We start from the raw sequence: 25,543 nt of genomic DNA, 5'->3' as shown, positions 1-25,543 counted from the left end.
GAACTGACATCCTAATTTATTTATTGAATGTTTTTCATTCCGTTGCTACTCGACATTTCCATTTAATTCCCTGGCATTGACAGGTATTTATTTGTCATGTAGATATTTAGTTTTTATTCGAGTGACTGCAAGTTTTCGTGATTGCAATAAAATATTTGTTTGCGTTTGATTGCGTCGAGTGATGAATACAAAGTTGGAAAACGGTCAGGGGAAATAAATTAGTGCTACGTTACCAGACCACATCGCAGACGACGAGAGAAACTTTTGTTATACATAAGTATAAGTGAATTTTTACCTCGGATCAATATCAATAAGCTCGGTACGGATATCATATCAGTATTAGGGATTGAAGAGATATATTTTCATATTAAACTATGCTTATACATATATACATACATATGCATATCTATATAGATACAGTTCAATGCCCAGGTATTTAGTTCACAATTCACATGATTCATCGGGTTTGAAATTACTGTTTTGCACTCCTGACTACACTTTTTTAGGTTGCCTCATGTTTTCCCTGCTTGCAAAGAAGATCTATAAAGACACTATCAACTAGCATTTGTACATACCTACCTACATACGTATGTACATACATATGTACATTAGGCTGAACTACCAAAAAAGTTCGGTTTTTCCGCCGGTATTACACAATTTATTATACTCATTTGAAGACTTCCACCAAAATATTTCGTAAAATATTAAGAATTACGTGAGCTGGGCCTACTTGAAAATACCTCCAAAAATTGAGTTTTTTTTTAACAAAACCTTCTCAGATGACAAAACAGTTAAAGCCTATAATATCTGCATACAAATATTAAAAGAATATTTCAACGAAATCATAATACATATAGAGAATTTTGGTGTTGTTTTTTAACATAAAAAACAATTGTTTGAAAAAAACTTGAATAACTGGGCCAAAACTATTCCGATACTACTAGTAGATATCAGTGGAAAGCTATTTTCTCACCCTTTTTATTTCTCTGCATTTTTCCTTTTTTAAATACTAAGATAACACATCTTAGTTCAACTGGGAATGAGCCTCATTTATCTTACCTTTATCTTTCTTAATTTAAATGAGCTTATTTGCAAATAAATATAAAGTATGAAAAAATACCTTTCCAATGATGCCTCACGAGTCTAATAGTAAAGTTCTGGCTGAGTTATGCAAGTTTTTTTGCTAATCTTTGAAAAAAGTTAAAAAATAGTTCAAAAATAGCATAAAAAATCGCATTATTATGATACCGTTGAAAATTTTTAATATTTGTATGCTGATTTTTTAAGTTTAAATTGCTTTGTTATATGGGGTGATTTTGTTTTTTCAAAAACATCTTAAAAAAACTATTTTTATTCACAAAAACCCAATTTTTGGAGATATTTTGAAATCGGTCCAGCTCACGTAAATCTTTTTTTTTCCCGAAACATTTTGGTGCAAGTTTTAAAACGTATATAATCTGCCTTATCCTGCGCTTCGTCTGAAAAAATTTCCCCAGAAAATTTTTATGGAAACCAAAATTGAAAAGTGAACAGGTTCGGGGAAAATTAAACTCGTAATAAGGCTGAATATACTTTATAATTCCAGTGAAACAACAGTACCGATTTCTTTTGTATGGGGAGTGTTGCAGTCTAATATACATATGTATGTATATAGTACCCGTGGGCCCTTATTCTGAAAGTTAAGCAACATTTCAGTTTATAAAGGGGATGCAATAATGTATTACTTACGATTTACTGGCAACTGCTACATTACACTATGTATATAGTATGTAGATATGTACATATGTATGTATTGAACAGTACCAAATACGCAAATAAGCAATAAATACTTAATAAATTTTTTACACATACACAACTTTGTTAACGCTTGGATTAATGTTTCTTACATCGGAACTTACNAATACCTTTCCAATGATGCCTCACGAGTCTAATAGTAAAGTTCTGGCTGAGTTATGCAAGTTTTTTTGCTAATCTTTGAAAAAAGTTAAAAAATAGTTCAAAAATAGCATAAAAAATCGCATTATTATGATACCGTTGAAAATTTTTAATATTTGTATGCTGATTTTTTAAGTTTAAATTGCTTTGTTATATGGGGTGATTTTGTTTTTTCAAAAACATCTTAAAAATCTANATTGCTTTGTTATATGGGGTGATTTTGTTTTTTCAAAAACATCTTAAAAAAACTATTTTTATTCACAAAAACCCAATTTTTGGAGATATTTTGAAATCGGTCCAGCTCACGTAAATCTTTTTTTTTCCCGAAACATTTTGGTGCAAGTTTTAAAACGTATATAATCTGCCTTATCCTGCGCTTCGTCTGAAAAAATTTCCCCAGAAAATTTTTATGGAAACCAAAATTGAAAAGTGAACAGGTTCGGGGAAAATTAAACTCGTAATAAGGCTGAATATACTTTATAATTCCAGTGAAACAACAGTACCGATTTCTTTTGTATGGGGAGTGTTGCAGTCTAATATACATATGTATGTATATAGTACCCGTGGGCCCTTATTCTGAAAGTTAAGCAACATTTCAGTTTATAAAGGGGATGCAATAATGTATTACTTACGATTTACTGGCAACTGCTACATTACACTATGTATATAGTATGTAGATATGTACATATGTATGTATTGAACAGTACCAAATACGCAAATAAGCAATAAATACTTAATAAATTTTTTACATATACACAACTTTGTTAACGCTTGGATTAATGTTTCTTACATCGGAACTTACAAAAGCTAAGCTCAATAAACGTTTATAAAGCAATTACATTTGTTTATAGATTGTTTATAAAAATATTAGCTTAATAAAACGAATTTAATATTTAAAAGTAATTATTAAGTACANAGCAACATTTCAGTTTATAAAGGGGATGCAATAATGTATTACTTACGATTTACTGGCAACTGCTACATTACACTATGTATATAGTATGTAGATATGTACATATGTATGTATTGAACAGTACCAAATACGCAAATAAGCAATAAATACTTAATAAATTTTTTACATATACACAACTTTGTTAACGCTTGGATTAATGTTTCTTACATCGGAACTTACAAAAGCTAAGCTCAATAAACGTTTATAAAGCAATTACATTTGTTTATAGATTGTTTATAAAAATATTAGCTTAATAAAACGAATTTAATATTTAAAAGTAATTATTAAGTATGTACAATCTCGGTATCGAGCGCACTCTTCCACATTCGTTTTCTTATATTTTTAAGTTATTTTTACTGATGAAAACAGAAGGAAGAAGAGTTTTTCCACCAGATCTTTGTTAAAATAATATTCGATCAGACTAACAGATTTTTAATTAAGCCATCATCGAATCTCCCCAACTAGCCGTTGAACATTTCTGCTTGGAATCCCTTTTGAAGGATCTTAAACTTAGACTTTAAATAGCGCAGAAAGCAGACGTAGGGGACAGTTTTATAAAAGAGGTTTATAGCCAAGGATCCAAAATATATCCCTATAAATGAATATTGCCTGACAAGGCTCGACCCAGTCGATATAATTAAGATATTGAAAATATTATAACGACATTAATTGTAGCTTTTTTGTTGTAAATTTTTTGTGGTAAGAAAAAATTTGTAGCTTTCGTTTTTTAAGAAAAAATGGTATGTGGTGCTAACTTGACACCATACACCTAGTCGATAGAATTGAGATATCCAATATGTTGCTACGCCATTAATTGTAGCTTATGACAAAGAAAAAATTTGTAGCTTTCGTTTTTCTGGAAAAAATTTAGTTGACCGTTTTTCGAACCAAATTTAGTATGTTGTGCTAACCTGACACCACACCCCACTGTGGATTAAATTCAGATAGCGAAAAATTTGCAACGGCATTTATTGCAGCTTCTCTATTACAATTTTGTTGTGAAAAGAAAAAAATTTTAGATTTCGTTTTTCAAGCAGAAGTTGTAAATATGTAGCGCTAACTTGACACCATACACCTAGACGATAGAATTGAGATATCCAATATGTTACTACGCCATTAATTGTAGCTTATGACAAAACAACAGCAAAAAAGCTACAGTTTGATTTGGGATTAAAAAATGATAATTTCAGAATTTCAAGAATCTGAGCCAGAGTAATACTTAAATGGCATGTAATCAGTGTATTCTTATAATTGCAAGCGTTTCTATTCACCATGGAAAATTATATTGACCTCAAAAGAGAAAAACTCATTTTCTTACGTGTTANTGGCATGTAATCAGTGTATTCTTATAATTGCAAGCGTTTCTATTCACCATTGAAAATTATATTGACCTCAAAAGAGAAAAACTCATTTTTCCTATGGGAAAAATAAGCAATCGATGCGCGACCTCTTAGGGCCAGTTTTTCAGTGCCAGTTTAAAGTTAGATTAAGTAAACTGAGTTTAAACAGCTGGCTGACATCTGATTGGCTAATCTTAATTTAAACCAGCCGGATCGGGCGTTTAAACTGAGTTTAAACCTCCGTCGTGCACTGATAAACTAGCCCTTAGAACTGTGATAGAGAGGGGACTTTAAGGGAGGATAATTACTATACCAAATACTAAAATCTGAGTCAGATTGCGTTCGCATTGCAGGATTTTAAGTTTTTTTTGACATGGTCTAATATACGGTCATTTGAAAAATAATAGGGACACGACATTTTGACCAGTTTTGGCTATTTTTCTTTTGTTTGTTTAATTTTTATTATATTTTTTATAAAATTTAGCTCATTATCTAACAAAAAAGCATATAGTTAGAAATTTCAAACTTTGTTGAAAAATTTAACAAATTAAAAAAAAACGACAAACAATTTTTATTTAGAATTGTTATAAAAATGCTTAGTATGCAGTTTTAAAGCCCATCAAGTTCTAGCTTAATAAAGAGCAAGTTTCAAGTGGGTAAGAGGTCGCGTTAATTTTTGATAACTTTTTTGCAGATGATGTTATTAATTTCTTCCATACAAAAAATACAATTTGTCGGAGCATACTTTGTACCAGAATCGCGAAAAATTCATTGATTTTTTAATTCATAGTATTTTAATGCTAATATAAAAAATTAATGCAATAATATTTTAAATTTTATGTACATAAATAAAATAAAGACGACCGCTGCACAGTGCTTCCCTTCCATACAAAATTTGGGCAAAAATAGAAAGAAATGAAAATTCGCTTCTTAGTAAAATTAGGGCGTTAAATTCAAAAATGTGATTTGTTTTTGGATAACTTTCACTGTAAATGCAGTTTGAAGCTGGCAATTGGGTTCTTGTGACATCTACATTTACATATAGTTCGTTCTATTTTCTAAAGTGAGGTGCCAAAGGTGACAGGGCTTGGCCTGTGGATGTGCAATCAAATGTTTTTTTTTGGAAAGGGTTGCCGCCTGTTACAACTTTTATTAAAATTATTGAATAAGTTAAATGAATTGGATATTACAGTATGGGTATCAATTGTAATGGTTCTGAAAATGCTTTACTTCTAAGCGACACGTAGCAGAGTTGCCACATGTTTTAAAAAATCAAATTCACTTTAATTACAGGAATTATATACCGCAAAAATGTATATCAATATGGGTATCAGACAAAGGAAAAAATTGGGCATATTTAGCAAGAAATCAGTGAAGCGTAAAAACATTCCTGAGTTAATTTAAGAGTCCAGTAATTAAAAAGGACTGTAATCAAAACAAATCACTGATTGACAATGTATGTATTTGTAATAAAATAGCAAATACGATGTCGTAAACGTTTGGTTTGACACAATTATTATTTAATTTGATTTTATGCATTAGCAAAAAACGCATTTCTTCAAAAAGTGCAAAAAATGAGCAGGTTTTTATTTATATTTTCGAAGGCTAAAAAGCCTTATTATTTAATGAAATAATAAAAAATAACATATTTTTACATATATTTTTTATTCATTTCACTAAATTTTACCATTTTTTGAAATTTTGATTAAAAAAAATTGTTTTCTGGAATAGCGCGGGGACACCCTGTGTTTAATTTTATTCCAAAATTTTAGTTCGTGTAATTCACTACTATCTATATGGAAACAAGAATCGTCAAACCAACATTTTATTTCAAAGAATATATTTTTCATGATAAAAACATAGTAAGGTAAAACCATTCTCTCAATTCGTCGGTCATGATGTTTTTTTTTTGAAGTTTGCCAACATTTTAAAATATAAAATTGAGAGTAAAAAAAAGGAATTGTTCAAAGTTGTTGTTTGAGATTGAAAATGGGAATGTGTGTGTGAGTTTGTGTGTAAAATTTTAAAATTAAATTGCTTGCAAACGTCAAGGATTTTGAAAAATTCCTCTCAGTGGTTCTACCTTCCTATTTTTTTATCATGATATTTTTGACATTTGTTTCCGTGAAGAGCTTACGCATGGCTATGCTCTTATTAAAATTCTTACTATAAAATTTGTCCACTTTAATGGCTTCTTGGCGGCATATAATTCATTTTATAGGGAAATTTTTGTTTAATTCTTTTTAGTTGATAAATTACCTTTACAAAAATACCAAACACGTTCACGTTGCAGACAACGAATTTCTCGATTTTTGCCCACTTAGGCTGTGGTGAAGTGGTAAGCAATGCGCGTTCCCACTCCGCAAGGCCTGGGTTCAATCCCTGATCAAAGCAACATTGCAAAAAATATAGAAAAAAAAGGTTTTCTCTTAACAGCGGTCTCACCTCGGCAGGCAATGGCACGAGAATATTTCTTCTAATTAAAGCTGTTCTTAGGCACATTTTTTGATTCCGTAGATGGCATCGACTACTAAAAATTTCAGTATTTCCAAGCCAACAAAATAAGCTTAATATTAATTACTATAAATTCTATAAACCAAAGCAGCTACTACACTTCTGTAACAAATTAATTTGTATCACAATTTTTTATCTATAAACATTTTTTAGAGAAAAATAACAAAAAGTTGGATTATTACATATTTATATGACAGCCAAGAAATAAATTAAAGTTCTTCCATGGACGCCTATCAGTTATTTCATCTGCTGAAATTTTAGATGCTATACCTATAACGAAAAAAAAACTCAGTGCGTGTTGTCCCTACGCGCGGAGGAAGTTAAACTAAATAGAGAAAATGCCAGAAAAAATATACAAAAAACATATTTAATTAAAATTTTTTCAACGACCTTTAATTTTTTATTTTTTATAACAAACTGCAAAGTTTAATTATTATTTGTGGCTGAGAAAACATTCATATCTGCAATATTAACTAGTAGATTGTGGTAACTAAAGTAATATATGAAATGTTTTATGCCAATATTATTAATATTTCTGGGAAAAGCCGCATCAATGGTATCCGCTCCTTTGGTTGCTGGCTCATTTCTACCATTAACCATTTCCAGTGAAAATTTTTCTTTAAAAAATTTTGTCAGTTCATCAGGTTTGGCCAGCGAAAAGTTGACGTTGAAATCTCCTGCGCGTATTACAGGTCTACCATAATAGTCTACTTATCTTTATCTTCATCTATATCATTCATCTTCTTCTTCATTTTCATCTTCTTCTTCATATTTATTCAAACCCATTTCTTTTGATACCCATATTGGGATACTTTATTTATTTTAATAAATAATTTGTATTTGATTTTCGTATATATGGCATCCCTTTAAAAAACTAAAATCATATTACACATCTACAGGTCATGCCCATTCATTTGACACCTCATCTTTTAAAATCGAACGAATGATGCAGATTTTATGACTCGGTGTTAAATATTTAAGGCAAACATCTGCGGCAAAGAAATTTTGAATTCGATTTTCTAACATGTGGCAATTCCTTTCATGGAACTAAAACTATTTTGCACATCCGAAGGACGAGGCCTTTCATGTGACACCTCATTTTTGAAAATCGACTGAACGATACAGATTTATGACTTAGTGTTAAATATTTAACGCAACGTGTTTCACTTAAAAAAAAAAACAAAAAACATTTCAGACCAACCATGCTTGGCATTTGTTTTTTTTTTATCTCTCGATAGTATCGTAATAAAACAAGCGTAATCTCTTTCCCTAACAATTTGACAGATATGTAATCCATTTTGTAGACTTGTATCGTACATGCATACTTGTCCGTACATGCATACATATAAATGTGNTTTTTTTTTGAGTTGTGACAGTCTCTTAGTAAAGGAGCGATATGTACATACATACATTAACATAAGTTTCTGATTCTAGCATGTGCACAACGGCATTATCTGAAGTATGGACTATTGATTACTTGAAAAGTAACTTTTATAAATAGTAACGTACGTGCGCACTGGCCCAGTTGCAAGATGATGTGACATGACTGAGTAATTTAAAGAGTAGAGTTCCGGTATTATTCAAATTACTTCAAAACAAGGCGAATTTATATAAGGTGGTGTTGTTTCATCAGCTGTTAGTAGCGTTTGATTGTCAAAATTTTGTATTTCGTTAGCGAGTGAGTGAAAACGTGAGAGTGTTTGTATTTTCTGTGGCCCTTTTTCATTCGGGGAAGAATAGCTGAAATTTGACAATGGCACGCTAAAAGAAAAAACAAAATACAAGTAATTGTGGTATTTGTTGAATCGATACCACCTTATATGTATTCGCCTTGCTTCAAAATTAAAAATAAAATTTGTATGTCATATTTGAAAACGCATATTTTTAAAACGAAAAAGGAAAATTTTACAATGTAATTTAAACATGCGCATTTTCAATTATCAAACCATCGTTTTTAAAAGCGATTTGTATCAAAAACAAAAACGTAGATTTAAGAGGCTGAATTGAACATTTCGCATTTCGTTCTCAAAACTTAAACATATATTGTAGGTGAAAAACCTGGACCAAAACGTTTTTAACAGTAAAACGTTCCATACAAATTCGAAAACGAAAATTTCTCTGTGTACAATTCGTTGGAACATTTTTTAAAATGTTTTATTTTAGTTTTGAAAATACGCATTTTCGGCGGTATTTTTAACGAACCGATTGAAAATGAATGAAAAAAAGAAATCGTTTTAGCCATGTCTGTCTGCCGGGCAGTAGCCGCTTCAGCAATCCTTACCAAACTCGGTACGAGCCTGGCCTAGGATCTAGCTAAGAAATCTGTTGAAAATCTTTGAAATCGGGCAGTAACCACGCCTACCCCCCATATAACGGTATTTTACAGAAACACGAAAACTGCGATAAATCAGTAACTAGCACAATAGCAGAAAACTATATTATTATAAATTTTTATATTGTGGGCGTGACGCCGCCCCCTTATGACCACAAATTGTATCTCGGTAACCGCTTTATCGATTTCTACCACACTTGGTTCAATGATTTCATTACCTCAGCATATTACCGAACCCGTATGAAATCGGGGAAAACACCCCTTTGCTTACCATGCAAAGGTACTTTAGAGAAAGTTGAAACGACGATATTTGATACCGGCGCGCCGGCTATATATAAAGTGCGGTTTCATCCGAACTTTTACTTCTTTACTTGTTTTAATTTCGTTTGTTCTCCTCAGTTCAAAAGTGAATATCTTACAACGATCGATTTTGTTTTGCGAATGTTTCGTTTTAAAGTTGGTAATACAAATACTGCATTTTTTATATGAAGTTGAATTATATAATTTTTTTTACAGTTAATAATAATAATAGATTGGCGCTTACACATACATATGTTAGTGTTTGGCCGAGCTTCTCCTCCGACTTGTGGCCTTGATGAGGTCACACAAAGCGGAGGGACCTACAGTTTTACGCCGACTCCGAACGGCGATTGTATTTTTATGAGAAGCTCTTTTTCATGGCGGAAAAACACTCGGAGGTTTGCCATTGCCTGCCGAGGGACGACCGCTGTTAAGAAAAACCCTTTTTTCCTATATTTTTCGCGATGCTGCTTTGACCAGGGCTTGAACCCAGGTGCTCATGAGTAAAAGCGCGCACTGCTTACCACTACACCACCGCAGCAAATTTTTTTACAATTCCTTTTGCAAAATTGCGATTTAATTGTATAATTTTCTTATGGTGATCTCGTTTCTACCAAAAAATGTTGCCTTTCAATTGCCCATTTCTCTTTTCGTGTTCGATTCTAAATTGAAAGCAAAGGGTGAGAAAATTGTGTGTTCGTTTTTTAAAATGTCACACTCTTGTAAGGCAAAATAGTCACATTCTCTGCCCTGTGAGGCTTTGTCAGGGGAGACGGTTGCCCTAAAAATCAGATGGTTGTTTAAAACGACAATATTGTGAAATGTGTGATGTAGACAAGGACACATGACTTTTTACAGGGTTGAATGTAACATCAAACACATTTTGCCCCGGAGAAGGGCAACATTTTTTGGAAGAAACGAAATCACCATTAGTGTAACTTCTTTTTTCCCATACAAAATCGACCCAGCCGAATGTAGTTGTTAATCAACGTACTTATGTACATATGTCATACCATTTTTAAAAGGGACACAACTCCAAAACAATTTAGGTCGATTTGTTTGCATAAATCAATTCGTAGGATTTATCTCCAATTAATGCAGACTTTTTTCCTCTGATTTTATTATTTAACTGTAGATCTGTTTTTAGTTATATTTTCGGATCTGATTTTTGAGTTGTGCGTCTTATGAATATGGTGTGCGATATGTGTGTTTGTATATGCATACACCCAGTGGGAAAATAGAATATTTGATAATATAGAAAGTAATGTATCGCCGTTATAGAGTATACATTACAAGATGCACCATTTTTTTGTACAGGCATGTCCAAGGAAAGTAATGTGTCGCGTGTCGCGTGTCGCTTTATATAACGTAATTTAAACTCGCGACCAAGAAGTTGGTAGTCGAACGCGCTACCATTCCGCTACGGCAGCCGTTGACATACGTGGAAAAAAGGCATACTCAGGGCTCTGGGGATAGCCCAGATTTAAATTTGTTCTCAAACTATTTTTGTTTTTTGTTTTGGCTACACATTACCTGCTCGCTTACACTGAGATGGATGTATTTTTTCGTTCAAACTTAGTCGTTAATCTTTTCGTGGTAGAAAATGGTAATGCATTTCCCATTTTCCGACTGGGCCATATGTATGTATGTACGCATACAAACATTAATAGTTAATGAAAGTAGGGTATGTTTGTGAATGCTTTTGATAAGTGCGCCTGATCGCGCAACTCTGATCATGAAGTGAAAACGACGCAATTTGCAGTTATTTCTAAAACTGATTTAGTTCATGAATATGCATAAGTAAATACATACATGCGTATATTTATATACATATTTCAATCAAAATCTGCAGTAGGGCGTTCTTAAAAAGTTTTCTGAGATGGATCGTTGTTCAAAAAATTTCTGAGATAGAGCGTTTTGGAACTGGCAGCCGAGATAGGTCGATCTTCCACTCAGCCATTGATATATTTATGCTGAAAGCGTTTTCCTTGAGTTTCTTCAAGCATTTACTCTTATCATTATACATAATTATTAAGACGTACACCCAAATTCATAAAAAATAAATAAGACTAACTGATTTATAAATCGAAATGTCACTTTATAAAGCTCTTTAAGCCTATTAAATTTTTTATGAATAAGGCCAATAAAGTATAATTATGTACTACATACATATGTATGTAGATGTGCATACTTTGGAAGATATATGCCGTTAATTTAAACATAACCCTGTTGAATATTTTAACTTTGTACCATTTCAGTACTGGCAAGATGTCTAAGTATTCGGGGAAAAAATGCCGTTTGCTTTCAATGATGTGGTTGACTGCGTTCTTCTTCTTTGTGGAAATTGTAGTTGGCTACGTAACAAATTCAATGGCTTTGGTGGCAGACAGTTTTCATATGTTAGGTGACATCGCTGCACTTGTCATATCCTTTCTATCAATAAAAGTAAGTCGATTTAATTTGTAAGTAAATTTATTTAATTAACATTTTGTCATTTGTCATTTATTCAGATGTCCCCAAAGAAGTGGTCGAAAAACACATTTGGCTGGGCGCGTGCGGAGGTGCTGGGAGCGCTAGTGAACGCCGTTTTTTTAGTAGCTTTATGTTTTAGCATAACTATAGAGGCTTGTAAAAGGTAAACTTCTTATTATTTGCTAGATGAGTGTTGTTATTAGTGATGAGCGCCGAACGCGCTTTGTGCGAGCCCGCGACCAGTGTTGTCAGAATTTTTTTCAGAAAACTATATTCCCAAAAAAATTTAACCTTCAACAACTAAAGGTTAAGCATAAATATAATATAAAAAAACTCAAAATGAAATAACATTAACAGTTTAAATAAATTATAACCTAACAACAGTAACAGTATTTATAAAACGGATCGGAATCACACCTTTTTTTCTAACGAAATTCCGTTTTTAAATTTTGCGTAAATTCAATGTTTTTTAATAAAATTAATTCGATACTTCAATTTAACTGCAATTCGAAGCATTTTAATTAGATCTTTAGTTTTTAAAATACCAGAGTTCTGGAATTTCTTATTTTGGTTTTATTTCTACAAATTTGAGAAAATATTCTTTCAATACTTGCTGTGGCTTCTACAATACAAACAGCAGCTGAAAACTATACTTAAAAACCCCGATAGATATATTTTAATTTATGCCTTGAGATCTAAAATTTAAAAAAAAAATAATAATTTGTACTAGAAGGAAATTGAAAAAAAAAAGAAATTACGATTGTCTCAATGAAAACTGTAATGTACAGTTAAAACTGTGAATATGACAACACTGCCTAACTATTCAATCCCGAAATCGAGAAAAATTTGTTTTCGTTATTTATTATTTAGTGGCACTTATTCAGCAAATGAACTAATTTTACTACAAAAATTAAATTTCTATATTTATTTAGGTTCATAGAGGAAGAGGAAATACATGAGCCAAAACTCCTAGTGATAGTTGGTTGCCTGGGTTTGTTAGTAAATGTTATTGGACTATGTTTACTTTACGGTGAGTAAAGAATTCAAAAGCGTTTTTCGAAAGAAATATGTATATTGGAAGTTTAAAAAATTTTGAGTACGCAGTTTTGTAGCCCATTAAATTTTTGTAAAATGAGGTGCAAGTTTGAAGTCTATGAAAATTACCGTCGATTTTTGAGAATTTTTTTGTAGAGGATGTTACGCATTTCTTCCATATACAAATAGATTTTGTTCATGCGTTATATGGAAAAAAATGCGAAACACCCTTGAAAAAAAATTCACAAAAAGCAACGGTAATTTTTAGAGACGTGAAAGTTGCGCCTTATTATATTAAAATTTTATGTGTTGAAAAACTGCGTAAACAAATTTTTTTTTTAAATCGAATTGAAAAGTTGAAAATTTTGATGAAAATTTTTTGGTATTTCTTAAGTTTTCCCCACTTCTATATGAAATTGAAAAATCGGTTCTGCTGCTTTTTCCTGTAGAATGTGTTATATTTTTATACCAAAATAAAAAAAAAAAATGGTATGGAAAATATAAATGAAGAAAATCGTCAAAACGTGAGAGTATTCATATTTTTGACGCTAACTGTATATCCCAAGAACCAATTTAACAAACTGAAAATGGAATACGACAAATGAATAGTCCACTTGCAAAGTGAGCTATGTAAATTTTTTTCGATGGGTAACGTACCAGTATTTAAAGTAGTTTCATGTCCACTAACAATTCAGTGCAAAATCTTTCTATATTCTGAAAAGATAGCATCAAATGTTTAAACTCTTGCGAAAGTCGCTATAATAATTATGTATGTATTTATACACTTTCAAAAGTCTCCATCTTCTGATGAACTTAGAAAACGGTAAGAAAACGTAGTAGTTTCGGTGCCTAGTGGAAGACGTCTTAAAAAAGAAACCGACCAACCTTCAAGGAAGAGAGAACGCGAAAAGCTAAAAGAAGCTAGCTATGTAAAAGTTACTGTTTCAAAACTCGCTATATTAAATTTTTATATATAAAATTTACAAAAACTACCACACTGCGATTTTGTTTTTAAAGTTATTAGGCTCTTATTTATCCAAATTTTCAGATAATAAAAATATATATACAATTTGGATGTTACTTGTTGTTGTAGACGTTTTTTTTTTTTAATTTAAATAACATAACGCATTTTACAAGTGGACTACTCAAATAAAAACTAACGAAATTCCTTAAACCGTCTATACGTCAATTTCCGATAGGACTAGATGGTTCCTGACAATTAATCATTCCAGTTTTTTTTTTTAATGAAAAAAATAAAAACATCCAATTTCAACAAGAGAAAAATTAAAAAAACTAACAGGTTCTGTAAGTATGTTGTAAAGCCTGTTCTGTTACAAAAAAAATCAAGTTGCTAATAAAGGAAAGCGTGGAATAAATAAAAAAATAATGAGTGGTCAAATGAAAATAGGCAAAGATTTTTTGTATGAAAAATGAGCAGGAAAGAAAGATACTCATACGCCACGTACACCTGAGTAACACGCTTTTATGCTCATATTTCCTAAAAAAAAATATTTGAGCGATTTTCATTTGACCACTCATTACTTCTTTATTTATTCATCGATTTTCTTCATTAGTAACTTGATTTTTTTGTAACAGAACAGGCTTAAGCTGATGCCAGATAAAACTTTGTAGCTTTGCGTGACATTTATAACTTTGCCAGCAAAGCGCCAAACGCAAAAGGTATGCCACAATGAACGCCAAGAAAACAATTTTGTACCGCTTTTTTACTAGTCAAAGTTGCTGTGGATTTCATATATTTTGCTTTAAAATTATCAGCAATGTAATTAAGTTTTATGTTTCTGCATGAAAACTCGAATTTGGACGAAACAAAATAAATATTAAACTGGCTGATTGTCAAAGCGCGCAAAAAGATGGGAGTTGGCCATCTTTTCGCTTCGCGCTGCAGCTTCGACGATTTATGTGGCATGCTTTGTGCATTTTCATACAATTCATCTTATCTGTCAAAGCGAATCTGTCACGTAAAGCGAAGCAAAAGTTTTATGTGGCATCAGCTTTAAGCACAAAGGCAAAAATTTTACACAGAACTGTTATTTTAGTTTTACTTCATAAAAAAAAAAGTCTGGTTAATCATTTTGTCGGAAACTTTCAGACTTATCGAATATATGATGTAAATGCGGTCTATGTAGAATTTTGTTAGCTTTCATTTGCCGTATTTCATATTAAGATTGTTAACCACTTTTTGTTTTAAGCTGAATAAAAGTAAATTGAAAATATCTCGAGAACTTATCCGCAGAATAAAAAAATTAAGTCGATTTTTGGAATCAGCGAGCAATTCTTTATAGAAATTGGATAGTGGCATCTATTGAACATTTTTGCTGCTGTTGAAATCTCTTCGGGTTTTGTTTATTTCTAATTGTGTTAAGTAATTAAATCGTCTCAATATCGAAATGATTCTAAAAATAATGTTTACGATTGCAAATTTTCTCTTTATTTAATTAGACTAAAAAATGATAATCGTCGTTTAAAGTACAAAACCGCGTATCAACAAAATGCAAAACCGCGTATGTGACGTTGCACAAAATATTTTCTAGAGAGTAAAAACACTAATGTTTCAAAATGGTTCTCTTTTTTATAAAGCAATCGCATTTCTGGCTAGTATATTTCAGGACGAATGGATAAGGATTGAGCCAAGAGCTTGTGTGAGCAAATCCAATTTTTGGCAGCAAATGTCGCGGTTATGCGGTTTTGCAGAATGACGATACACGGTTTTGTACTTTAAACGACGTAATGTGACATTACATTTCAATAATTAATGAAAAAATAGTTTTCTTTGCGGAGCAGCGAAGAGGACCGGGTTAAAACTAGTAGTAAAGTAGTATTTAGTTGTAAACGTGCGAACCGATTATGTGTTTGAATCAGTGCATATTGAAGCTTGGAGTCTTGGTTTGATTTAAAAAAAAAAGAATCTTTACACCAGAACCGAGTACATATGTACATAAGTAACCATCAAGTAGTTTTAGTTAAAGTATTAAAAACAATTATTATAAATTTACAACGCATTGTATGTTGTATATGTAAATTTATGTATATATTCATACGTAGAGCATGGTGGTCACCACGGTCATTCGCACGGCGGTGGTCTTACTAGAAATCACAGCAGGCTTACAGAACTAGCAAATATAGATGATGGCGAAGGTGAGCCCAATGACTTCGCCTATGAAAAAGAGGTATGCATTCAAACTTTTCAGTTCAGTCAGGTTAACTCAAAATACATATGTATGTATATAGGGGATTCAAAAGACCTGTTAAGCGTCGTAATGTCTTAAAGTATTAAAAATTTGCAAGGCAAAATAACCGTTAAAATGGTTTTATGTATGACGGGAGCTAATTATATATTTTCTATCAGTTTAAAAGCATTTCGGTATAATAACAGAGCCTCTAAAATCATTTTAATAGTTATTTTACGTTGAAAAATTATAAGACTTTAAGACATTAACATACTTAGCACGTCCTTGTGAATCCTTAATATTATTTACGATAAAAATTAAATAAATTTCTTTGCTTTAAGAAAAAACCGATGAAGAAATTAAATCATGGTCACAGTCACGATCCAGGCCAAATGAATATGCGTGGTGCATTTTTACACGTACTAAGTGATGCCTTGGGTAGTATCATAGTTGTGATTAGCGCCTTGGTATGTTTCATTTATGTATACAATAACGAAATCAGGCAAAGTGCATTGTAAATGTGTATTTGTCATTAGGTTGTGTGGCTAACAGACTGGAAATATCGATACTACNGATGCCTTGGGTAGTATCATAGTTGTGATTAGCGCCTTGGTATGTTTCATATATGTATACAATACGAAATCAGGGAAAGTGCATTGTAAATGTGTATTTGTCATTAGGTTGTGTGGCTAACAGACTGGAAATATCGATACTATATGGATCCTGCTCTTTCTATCGTTTTGGTTTGCCTAATTCTACATTCAGTTTGGCCACTTCTCCGGGAATCAGCATTGATATTGCTACAAACTGTGCCAACGCATATTCAAGTAAATGCTGGATTTTCGTTTTTGACTATTTATATAATCAAAAAAAATATATACGCTTCTATTTACTTAGGTTGACGCGATCCAAAAGCGTCTGCTGGAAAAAGTTGACGGTGTTCTGGCTGTTCACGAATTTCACGTTTGGCAATTAGCTGGGGACCGTATAATCGCTTCGGCTCACATAAGGTAAGAAATCATTAATGCACTTACGCGCAGCTAAGTAACATTTACGCATGCCCATTACTAAAATCTGGGTGTGTATGACATACATATTTATTTAAACATGAATATCCATAGATGTCGCAACCTTTCGGAATATATGAAAATTGCGGAGAAGGTTAAGGAATTTTTTCACAATGAAGGCATACACTCGACCACAATTCAGCCCGAGTTTGTCGAAATAGAAGGCTGCAACATGTCTGATGGCACATCGAGTCTAAATATGAGTGGCTCCGATTGCGCATTAGATTGTCCCAGTACAGCAGAGGGTTGCGTCAAAGCGACTTGCTGCCAAAATAATAACAAATTGGTAACAGAAATTTATAAATATCGTCGTTATGAATGGGAAAAGTTTCTATTGACAAAAAACTTTTCATTTTTTAATTTACATTAGAAATTCTTTTAGAGCTGTGCTATAGAAGCCATTAATATGGATTTTAATTTTGGTGTGAGGCTAGCGTTTTAAGCCACCTTACGGAATACTAAACCAAAAGCAATTAAAAAGATGTCGAATAGAACACTTTGCATTGATGGCGACAACATACATACAGCAGTGTTCACCAAAATAGCATGTTTTGACAATTGCATTTTCTTTTATTTCATTTTAATAATTTTTATACACATAGAGTCAATTCCACAACAAAAGCCAAACAAATAAAATATTCCACAACAAAAATTTTCATCAAAATTTCAAATATTTTACTCAGAATTTTTAGTGCACTTTACACTGGCAATCAAAAGTGAGTGCATGGTGGTTTTTGTTTAATATTTCCAATGTTTTCAAGTTAAAACTATTTTAGTTATTTTTTATAAAAATGTGGTTCATGCTTTAAACGAAACCACATAAGTCAACTTTTCAAAGTTTATACAGAACTTAGAAAATTTAACAAATTTTTATCTAAATTTTGGGTACACAGAGAGATTGGCTATGTAATTCTAGTGAAACTAGCGCAAGTTTTAAGCGGCTAAAATATCGCGTTGATTTTTAATAGTTTTTTTTTTTTTCTGACGGATTTTGCGGTTTTATGCATGTATTTTATAAATTATAGCGTTAATTTTTCTATTTTTCTTTGCAAACGGTCTTGCGAATTTTATTCTACAAGAAATTCCTTTTTAATTGGTAAAAAGTGCAAAAAGCCATCAGCGGTAAAAATCATTAAACGTCAACGCGATTTTCTAGCTGCTTAAAACTTGCACTTGTTTCACTAGAATTGAAAAATCGATCCGTCTGCGTACTCAAAATTTTTCAAAAAATTCTGATTAAAACGTTCAAAGTTTAGACGAAAATTTGTTGACTTTTTCTAAGTTCTGTATAAAGTTTGAAAGCATCAATTATGTGGTTTTGATTAAAGCATGAACCATAAAAATAAAAATAAAAAAAATTTAACTTTATGTATTCCGAGTTACGAAACACTAACCATATACATTGCATATTTTGAATATTTAATATAACAATGATCATCTTTCGGAATTTTCCATTTTTAAAACTCACCAAAAAATCAAAACGAACCATCAACTTTGTTTCTAATGCGCTGATTACTCTAGCATGCGTTTCGATAACTTTTCGGGTGCGTTTTGGAAAAGTATACATTGTCGACATTTTGTAGTTTGGCGTTGGCGATTTTGTAGAAAGTTTGATACTTTGATTTGTATGGTTTTTGTTGCAGAATTAACTATATTTTATAGAAATTATAATAATATGTATATTGATAATAAATATATGAAATAAATGCGTCGCGCGGCTATTTTCGTGAACACTTTACCTGTGGTGTCTGGTATATAAATGATATCACCATTTTTAATATTCATGTTTGTTGACAAAATTAAATTGTTAAAAATAAATGCGGGCTTAGAAATCAGAAATTATTATATTATAACATCCAATAACATTCGAAAACCAGTTTTAAATATTTAATTAATTTTCTAAAAATTTAAATGGAGTTATCATTGCCGACACCAGAAAGATTCTGTAATCAGTTAGCGATCCGAAAATTGTCGCTAACTGGTTACAAATTCTCCCTGCAAATATGTTTTTATAGTGTATATTAGGGTTCCGTTATTTACCAAATTGATTTATTTTTTCAACCTGCCTACAACATAGATAAACAGTTGTCTACAAAATAATAGGAGTGCGATACTTTGACTAGTTTTGGCTATTTGTCTTTTGTTTATTTATTGTTTATTATTTCTTTATAAAAGTCCAGCTGGCTATACAACAAACGAGGGTTGTTGCGAATATTCGCATTTGCATTCGCAAGCGCGGAGCTTCCGCATTAATTTTAACATTCGCATTCGTATATCTGTCAATCAAAATTACAAATTGTAGCCAATATTTTTTGCCTGTGGTCGTGGGAGTATTTGTGTAACAAAGCTGGTCAATTGTCATATTTATCTACTTTGATAAAAATGTCTTTAAACATATTCACCCTAATTACGAGAGTCCTGACGAATACAAGCCGTTTTTCGAGAGTCGAATCGTATCGAAAATATCACGTAATTGCCTAAAATTTCCACTCGACTAGTGTATTAAAACGGAAAAACTTGGTAGCACTGTATAGTTTTCGACGATTTTCTTCGTTTACTTATTTCAGCATGACAGTAGACAATGTTGTTCAACTTAGCCTAATTTACGACTTACGCAATGAGGCTGATTATTTCTTAAGCTATATAACCGAGCTAGGCGTACGTCAAAGAGAACATAGTACTTTTAATAACAAATATTTTTTTGTTCTCTCTTCTTTAAATACCTGCATTGGTTCCTTTCTTTATTATGATTTTTTTGGACCAATCTTAAAAAATTACTAGACATAAAGAAGAAAGTTTCAATCACCTCAAATGGGGCTCTTTGGGCAATATATTTTTAGCAAAAATTTTAAAAACAGTAATTTTGTTTACTTGTCCCATTTTTTTCATAGCAAAATATGTACATTGGATCCTTGGCTAAAACCCTCTGTGGAAAATCCGCCCTCCTACGTCTCCCTTCTTTGCTTTTTAAAGTCAAAGATTAAGCTCCTAGAATAGAGATTTCCAGCAGAAATGTCAACGTCTGGCTATAAACAGAATCGATGCTCAAATAACTAAAAAGCTATAGGCCTGATCTTTAATTAGGTAAGAATTACGTAACTGTCTGCTTATTAAAAACGGGGTGATTTAAAAAAAAAAATCACAATATTCTGATCCGATTCGGCTGGCAGCCACGACTTTCAAAACAGAATTTTGTTCAAAATTTTCATTCCACCTATTTAGCTCGCTATAAGCACAAATTTTTCAAACCAGTCGCAAAAGAAAGTATTAAAAATGAATTACAAAAACTGAAATTGAAAAACGCTGATGACGTTACAGGTTTCCCAAATTCTGAAAGAGCCCAAGGCATGAGAATGAAGAGTTCGTTTTAAAAAGCTTTAGAAAAACCTGACACATCTGGTTTGGCTTGTAAGCGCTGTTAAAACAACGATCTCGCCATTATGCTAGATTCTTCAAGTGAAGATGAAAGGAAAATAAGGTTCCAATTTTTAAATTCAAGTACTTAATAAAATAAGCATTATTAAATATTACTAACTTTTCCATTTTTTTATTTAACTAAATAACTTAATTAACTTACCTAATTGTTTCTTAAAAAAACTTGACATCCGCATCCGATGCGATGTTTCACATTCGCAACATCCCTACAATAAACACCACCTGCCTTTTTACCAAAAGTGAAAAGTGAACCGCTTCGGGGAAAATGAAACTTATGATAAGGCTGCATATAAATTCAGATTTCAAACTTTGTATAAAAATTCGCAAAATTTCACCCAAATTTCAAACTTTAAATTCAGAATCTTTAGAACAAATTTTGGTATGCAGTTTTGTAGTAGCCCATTTAATTCTAATATGATGAAGTGCAAGTTTCAAGCTCCGTTGCTTTTTGGATTTTTTTTTGCTGGCAGTGTCCTCCATATAAAAGAAAATTGTCGAACATACTTTGTGTTGAAAGAACGTGAAACACCTTCAACCAAAAAAAAAATCTCAAAAATCTAGAGGATTTTTTAGCAACTTAAAACTTGCACTTTATTAAACTAAAATTAAATGGGCTACAAAACTGCATACCACAATTTTTTTAATTAAACAGTTTGAAATTTGAGTGAAAATTCGCGAAATTTTTTATAGTTTTTGTACAAAGTCTGAAATCTGAATATATTTGGAGTTTGCTGCTAGACTTTTATTAAAATATTTTATATTAAATTGACAAAAGTCAAATAGCCAAAACTGGTCAAAATATCACACTCCTATTGTTTTGTGGACAACTGTATGTACATATGTCAATTATAAAAAAAGCGATATTAAACGACCGACTTTAAAATTAAATATTTAGCACTGTTCAGATAAAAGTTCCCACTGCAGAAATTCAAATGAAAATAGTACATTTTTCTGTCAGTAGTCATTTTTATTAAGCCTTGTTTTTGAATAGTCACCAAGCCAATCAGAAACCCCGTTTAGGTCAGTTAAATCCATTAAACGTTGTTCAATTATGGGGCTACATCTGCTCCGAATTCTTCTACTCAGGGCTGGCATAGAGTCAAACCCAGGGCCAGAGTACACCTGCTACGTATGCCAGAGGCGATTGCATGCAAACTCCACCTCAGTTAGGTGCAACACTTGCGACGGGTGGAGTCATCTCCGCACCTGCTCAGACTTAAGAACGCACCTCAACACCATACAACAATAGACAGACATCCGGACACTACCCCGCATTACAATCGGTCTCCCAAGGCACACAAAGCTGCTACAATTTAACTGTAACAGACTTCAGAGCCAGATCGAGGAGATAACCGTCTTCATGGGCCGGCATGGAATATTAATTGCTGGCTGTTGAATTACGCCGGATACAATGTGCACCGTCGAGACGGCGAGCGAAATAATAGTGGTGGCCTAGCGTTCATCACGCATCACACAGTGCGGTATCGTGTCATCGAAGCAGACATCGACCTCAGGGATACCATCTTAGAATGCCATTAGCTGCCCGGCAGGATATCACCCTGAAATAGGTACGCTTCTCAGAGGTGAAAACTGTATGGTAGTATGTGACTTCAATGTGCACTACGATCTTTGGCATTCAAGCCTGTCGAATGTTCGTTGGCTGAGCTGATAGACGATTCGACATTCTGCACAATGAACGACGACGCACCCGACCAGGGTTATGGGCAGCTGCAGTAGCTCGCCTGATATAACAATTGTAAGCGCTGGTCTGATAAACAGCATAACGAGACAAAACCAGCAAACCGAGAAAAAATTTAAACAGGGGGTTCCACAGGGCCTTTCCCCGCTGCTGTTTAATTACTATATATCGAAGCTCCCTCAACCACAAGAGGGAGTCTTTATTGTCTCTTATGCTGACGACTGCTCGAAAATGGCGTTTGGGAATGCAATTGATGACTCTCCGAGATTTCTCACTTCTTCACTGCAAGGAACCTAACCCTCTTTACCACCTGGACGAAGGAGGTCAGACTGCAGCTGTGTATTCACGTTGGTGGCGAACCAATTCCGACTGCGGGTAACACGAAAATCCTCGGCGTTACCTTCTACAGTCTGCTCTCCTTCTCGGCGCACACAACCGCAATTTTCAACAGAGTACAGAGGTACAACAAGATCCTCAAGACGCTGGCGGCAGCACCTGGGGTCAAGACAAAGAAACGTTGTTGACTGCAATTGGCTGGCCGGTTCTAAATTATGCAGCGCGCGTGTGGTCGCCGGGGACTAGCAGGACGCAGTGGATGAAGCTACATACATGCCAGAACACGGCACTCCGGACCGCGACTGGATGCCTTCTGATGTCGCCTTAACACCACCTACACGTCGAGGCCCAGATGCTCTCCATTAAGGATTATAATACAATGCTCTGCAAGCAGAAGAGCCCCCGCCAAGGAACATCAGAAGGCATCTCTACGAACTGACGGACGAAGTCCAGAAGTTCAAAAAAACCTCTGGACCCAACTGCATACCGGCAGGCCGTAAACGGTATTCACAGAGAGTCGGTCACGAGTTATATACACTTTCGACTTGTAAATGCCGTTTTGGGCATACAACCACCCGACGTGGACGGGACAGGACTTTCTGCCGTATCAATTTCGCGGGGATACCAAATTAAGACATCGCGTAAATATAGTTTACTTTTTAAAAATCTTATTGTGCTAAAAAGAGAACAGCATAACGCTAAGACCTCCAAGTTAGCAGATCTTTCAATTAGGCTTTCGAAAGACAGTAAAGTGCTTTCAAGATATATAGTTGCCAGAATTGACAATTGTCTTACGAAAGACGTTTGTCTCTCGAAAAACTGTGAGATGAAAGACAGTTGCCATAATTTGCCTGTTAACCCCATCCATCATTTAGGTTAGTTTATCCATCTGAAAAACACATTCGTATAACATAAATATACCTAGGGCCAAAGCGGAGCAGGCATCCGTAGTCTAAATATTTCGACTTCAGCGCCACTCTATAGGTTAAATTTTTGCAGAAGTATTGCTTATCATGAAATGAATAGATACGCATTATGATTTCCAACAAGATTGTAGATAAAATAACGATTTTCCAATTAACTCGATTCCATGCCAATATCCGGTTACAAAGGGCTCTCGTTTTCTTTTGATAAGTTTTCTCTAATATTTGTTTGAAACTGAATATTTTAGCTTTTAGCTTCGGTAGTTGAAAACCAGGCAAAGGGATCTTGGGCATGGTTAACGGACTGCAAAATAACTATTCTTGGTAAATGACGCGATACCCTAATTAATGTACATATGGATATGTAGTATATGTGTGCAATATTCGTTATTTAATATTTACTTGTTTGTAGAATCAGGTGCCCTCACCGACGAATTCTCCCTATACATGCCGCCAAAGGAACTCGAAAAATCCGAATGATGTTGAAGCAGGTACATATGTACGAGTTAATTACACAGGGCAACACTGATTTTGTTGCGGCAATTTTTAAACTGTTTTTGATAGATTTTTTGTGCTGTTTGCGAATCCGTAAGTATAAAGTTTCCGTCAGGTCCAGTTTTTGAGAAAAATGAGGTCAAAGTTCAAATTTATTGCACAAAACGCGATGTTTTGAGAATTTCTCAAAATCTGGAGCTGAGGAAAACTTTATACTTACGGATTCGTAATCAGCACAAGAAAAAAATCTTTCCAAAAGAGCTTAACATTTGCCGTACCAACATTTTTTTTCTACTTGTTGTTGGCCTGTATTATTATTAGATATCCTAATCATTGTGTGACAAACTTCGCTTTATTTTTCTTTTTAAGGATCCTCACTTTTGGAGTGCTTAGCCAGCGCATCAAATTCAGTTACAAATGGGAATTCAGAGTCTGGCCCTACAGTGAATGGAGAAGTCGTGTGACAGGTCCACCTTTTACATATGTGACGAAAGTAACAACAAATAATAGGGCATAGAAGAGCACAAAAGAGTTATAACCTTATTTTCTTAGACTATTTATTTATGTGTGTGTATAAGCCATGCTTGTCCATCCCACCATCCGGATGTAATGACGGTAGTGAAGAGCCAAAGATTGATAACGTCTTCAAAAGTTTAGTAATTGAACAATTTGAATTTTGCATAATATTCTTAATTGAATGTTCGTTTTTAAATCCATCAAAAACGGTACATGCAATTTGGTACAATACTTAGTAGATATCAAGAAGTGTGACATGTGCAATTAGTGAAATTATAGAGAAATCAAAGATAGAATTTTCATTAAAGTTTATTAGAAGTTAAAAATTGTTTCTTCAGTACATATGCAGATAAGAAATCTTAAAATTAGGTTAATGTACAAGTAGAATATTAATATATCGGCAAAGTCGAAATACAAGTAGCATCGCTTTTAATGAGACAACATTGAAGTGTATAAATTGGAGTGATACAGACCGTAATTATAGATGTAAACATACGTACATATGTAATATAAGATTAAAAAATATAGCTTTAAGAGAAATAAGAATTTTTGCACTAAAGTTTTCATTCATAAGTTGAATACATATTTAATATTAATTTTTTCTCAGATACGTACCGTACATATACATATACATATACATATACATATGTTGTTAGTATGTTGAAATGGCGTTTTCGTTGGTTTGTTATCGACATGGGCGTAATACTTATGATACATCAGTCACATTTTAATTTGTTAATAAATATAAAAATTATATAGTATACATATGTATATCACATACTATTTCTGCTGATCTCATGTTATTCGTATAGGAAGCCTTTGCAGGGAGAAAAATTTAGCCGGTGGTCACGCACAATTTACCATTGGAATTTTTCAAGCAAAAGCGTCGTAAGATACGCTAACGCTACTCACGAGTCAATTGCTCGGGATTTCTTTACATATACGGGATTGTTTATTCTTTCATGGTTGTATTATCAAGGGCCAATGATATTCGCCTTATGCAT

At 33.0% G+C, this 25,543-nt stretch overlaps 1 protein-coding gene across 4 annotated transcripts; it reads left to right on the top strand.

The window, feature by feature from the left end:
- On the top strand, nt 1-25,543 carry ZnT63C (solute carrier family 30 member 1). Of its 4 annotated transcripts, XM_017629218.1 has the most exons (12): nt 4-319; nt 11,632-11,818; nt 11,884-12,008; nt 12,778-12,875; nt 15,944-16,068; nt 16,410-16,535; nt 16,749-16,895; nt 16,966-17,078; nt 17,190-17,421; nt 23,941-24,019; nt 24,393-24,516; nt 24,576-25,543. In XM_017629218.1, exons 2-11 carry the CDS (start codon nt 11,642-11,644, stop codon nt 24,485-24,487), a joined length of 1,317 nt encoding a protein of 438 aa, XP_017484707.1. In that variant the 5' UTR covers nt 4-319; nt 11,632-11,641; the 3' UTR covers nt 24,488-24,516; nt 24,576-25,543. The 4 variants fall into 4 exon arrangements, with proteins under 4 accessions (XP_017484708.1, XP_017484707.1, XP_017484705.1 ...); XM_017629216.1 differs by having other exon boundaries at nt 24,393-25,543; XM_017629217.1 differs by having other exon boundaries at nt 7-83; nt 24,393-25,543.

The sequence above is a fragment of the Rhagoletis zephyria genome, unplaced genomic scaffold, assembly GCF_001687245.7.
Source record: "Rhagoletis zephyria isolate East Lansing unplaced genomic scaffold, Rhagoletis_zephyria_1.1 Rzeph_scaffold_06618, whole genome shotgun sequence".
Classification (NCBI taxonomy): Eukaryota; Metazoa; Arthropoda; class Insecta; order Diptera; family Tephritidae; genus Rhagoletis; species Rhagoletis zephyria.
The sequence above is the reverse complement of the archived record's forward strand: the minus strand, read 5'-3'. Positions and strand labels throughout refer to the sequence as shown.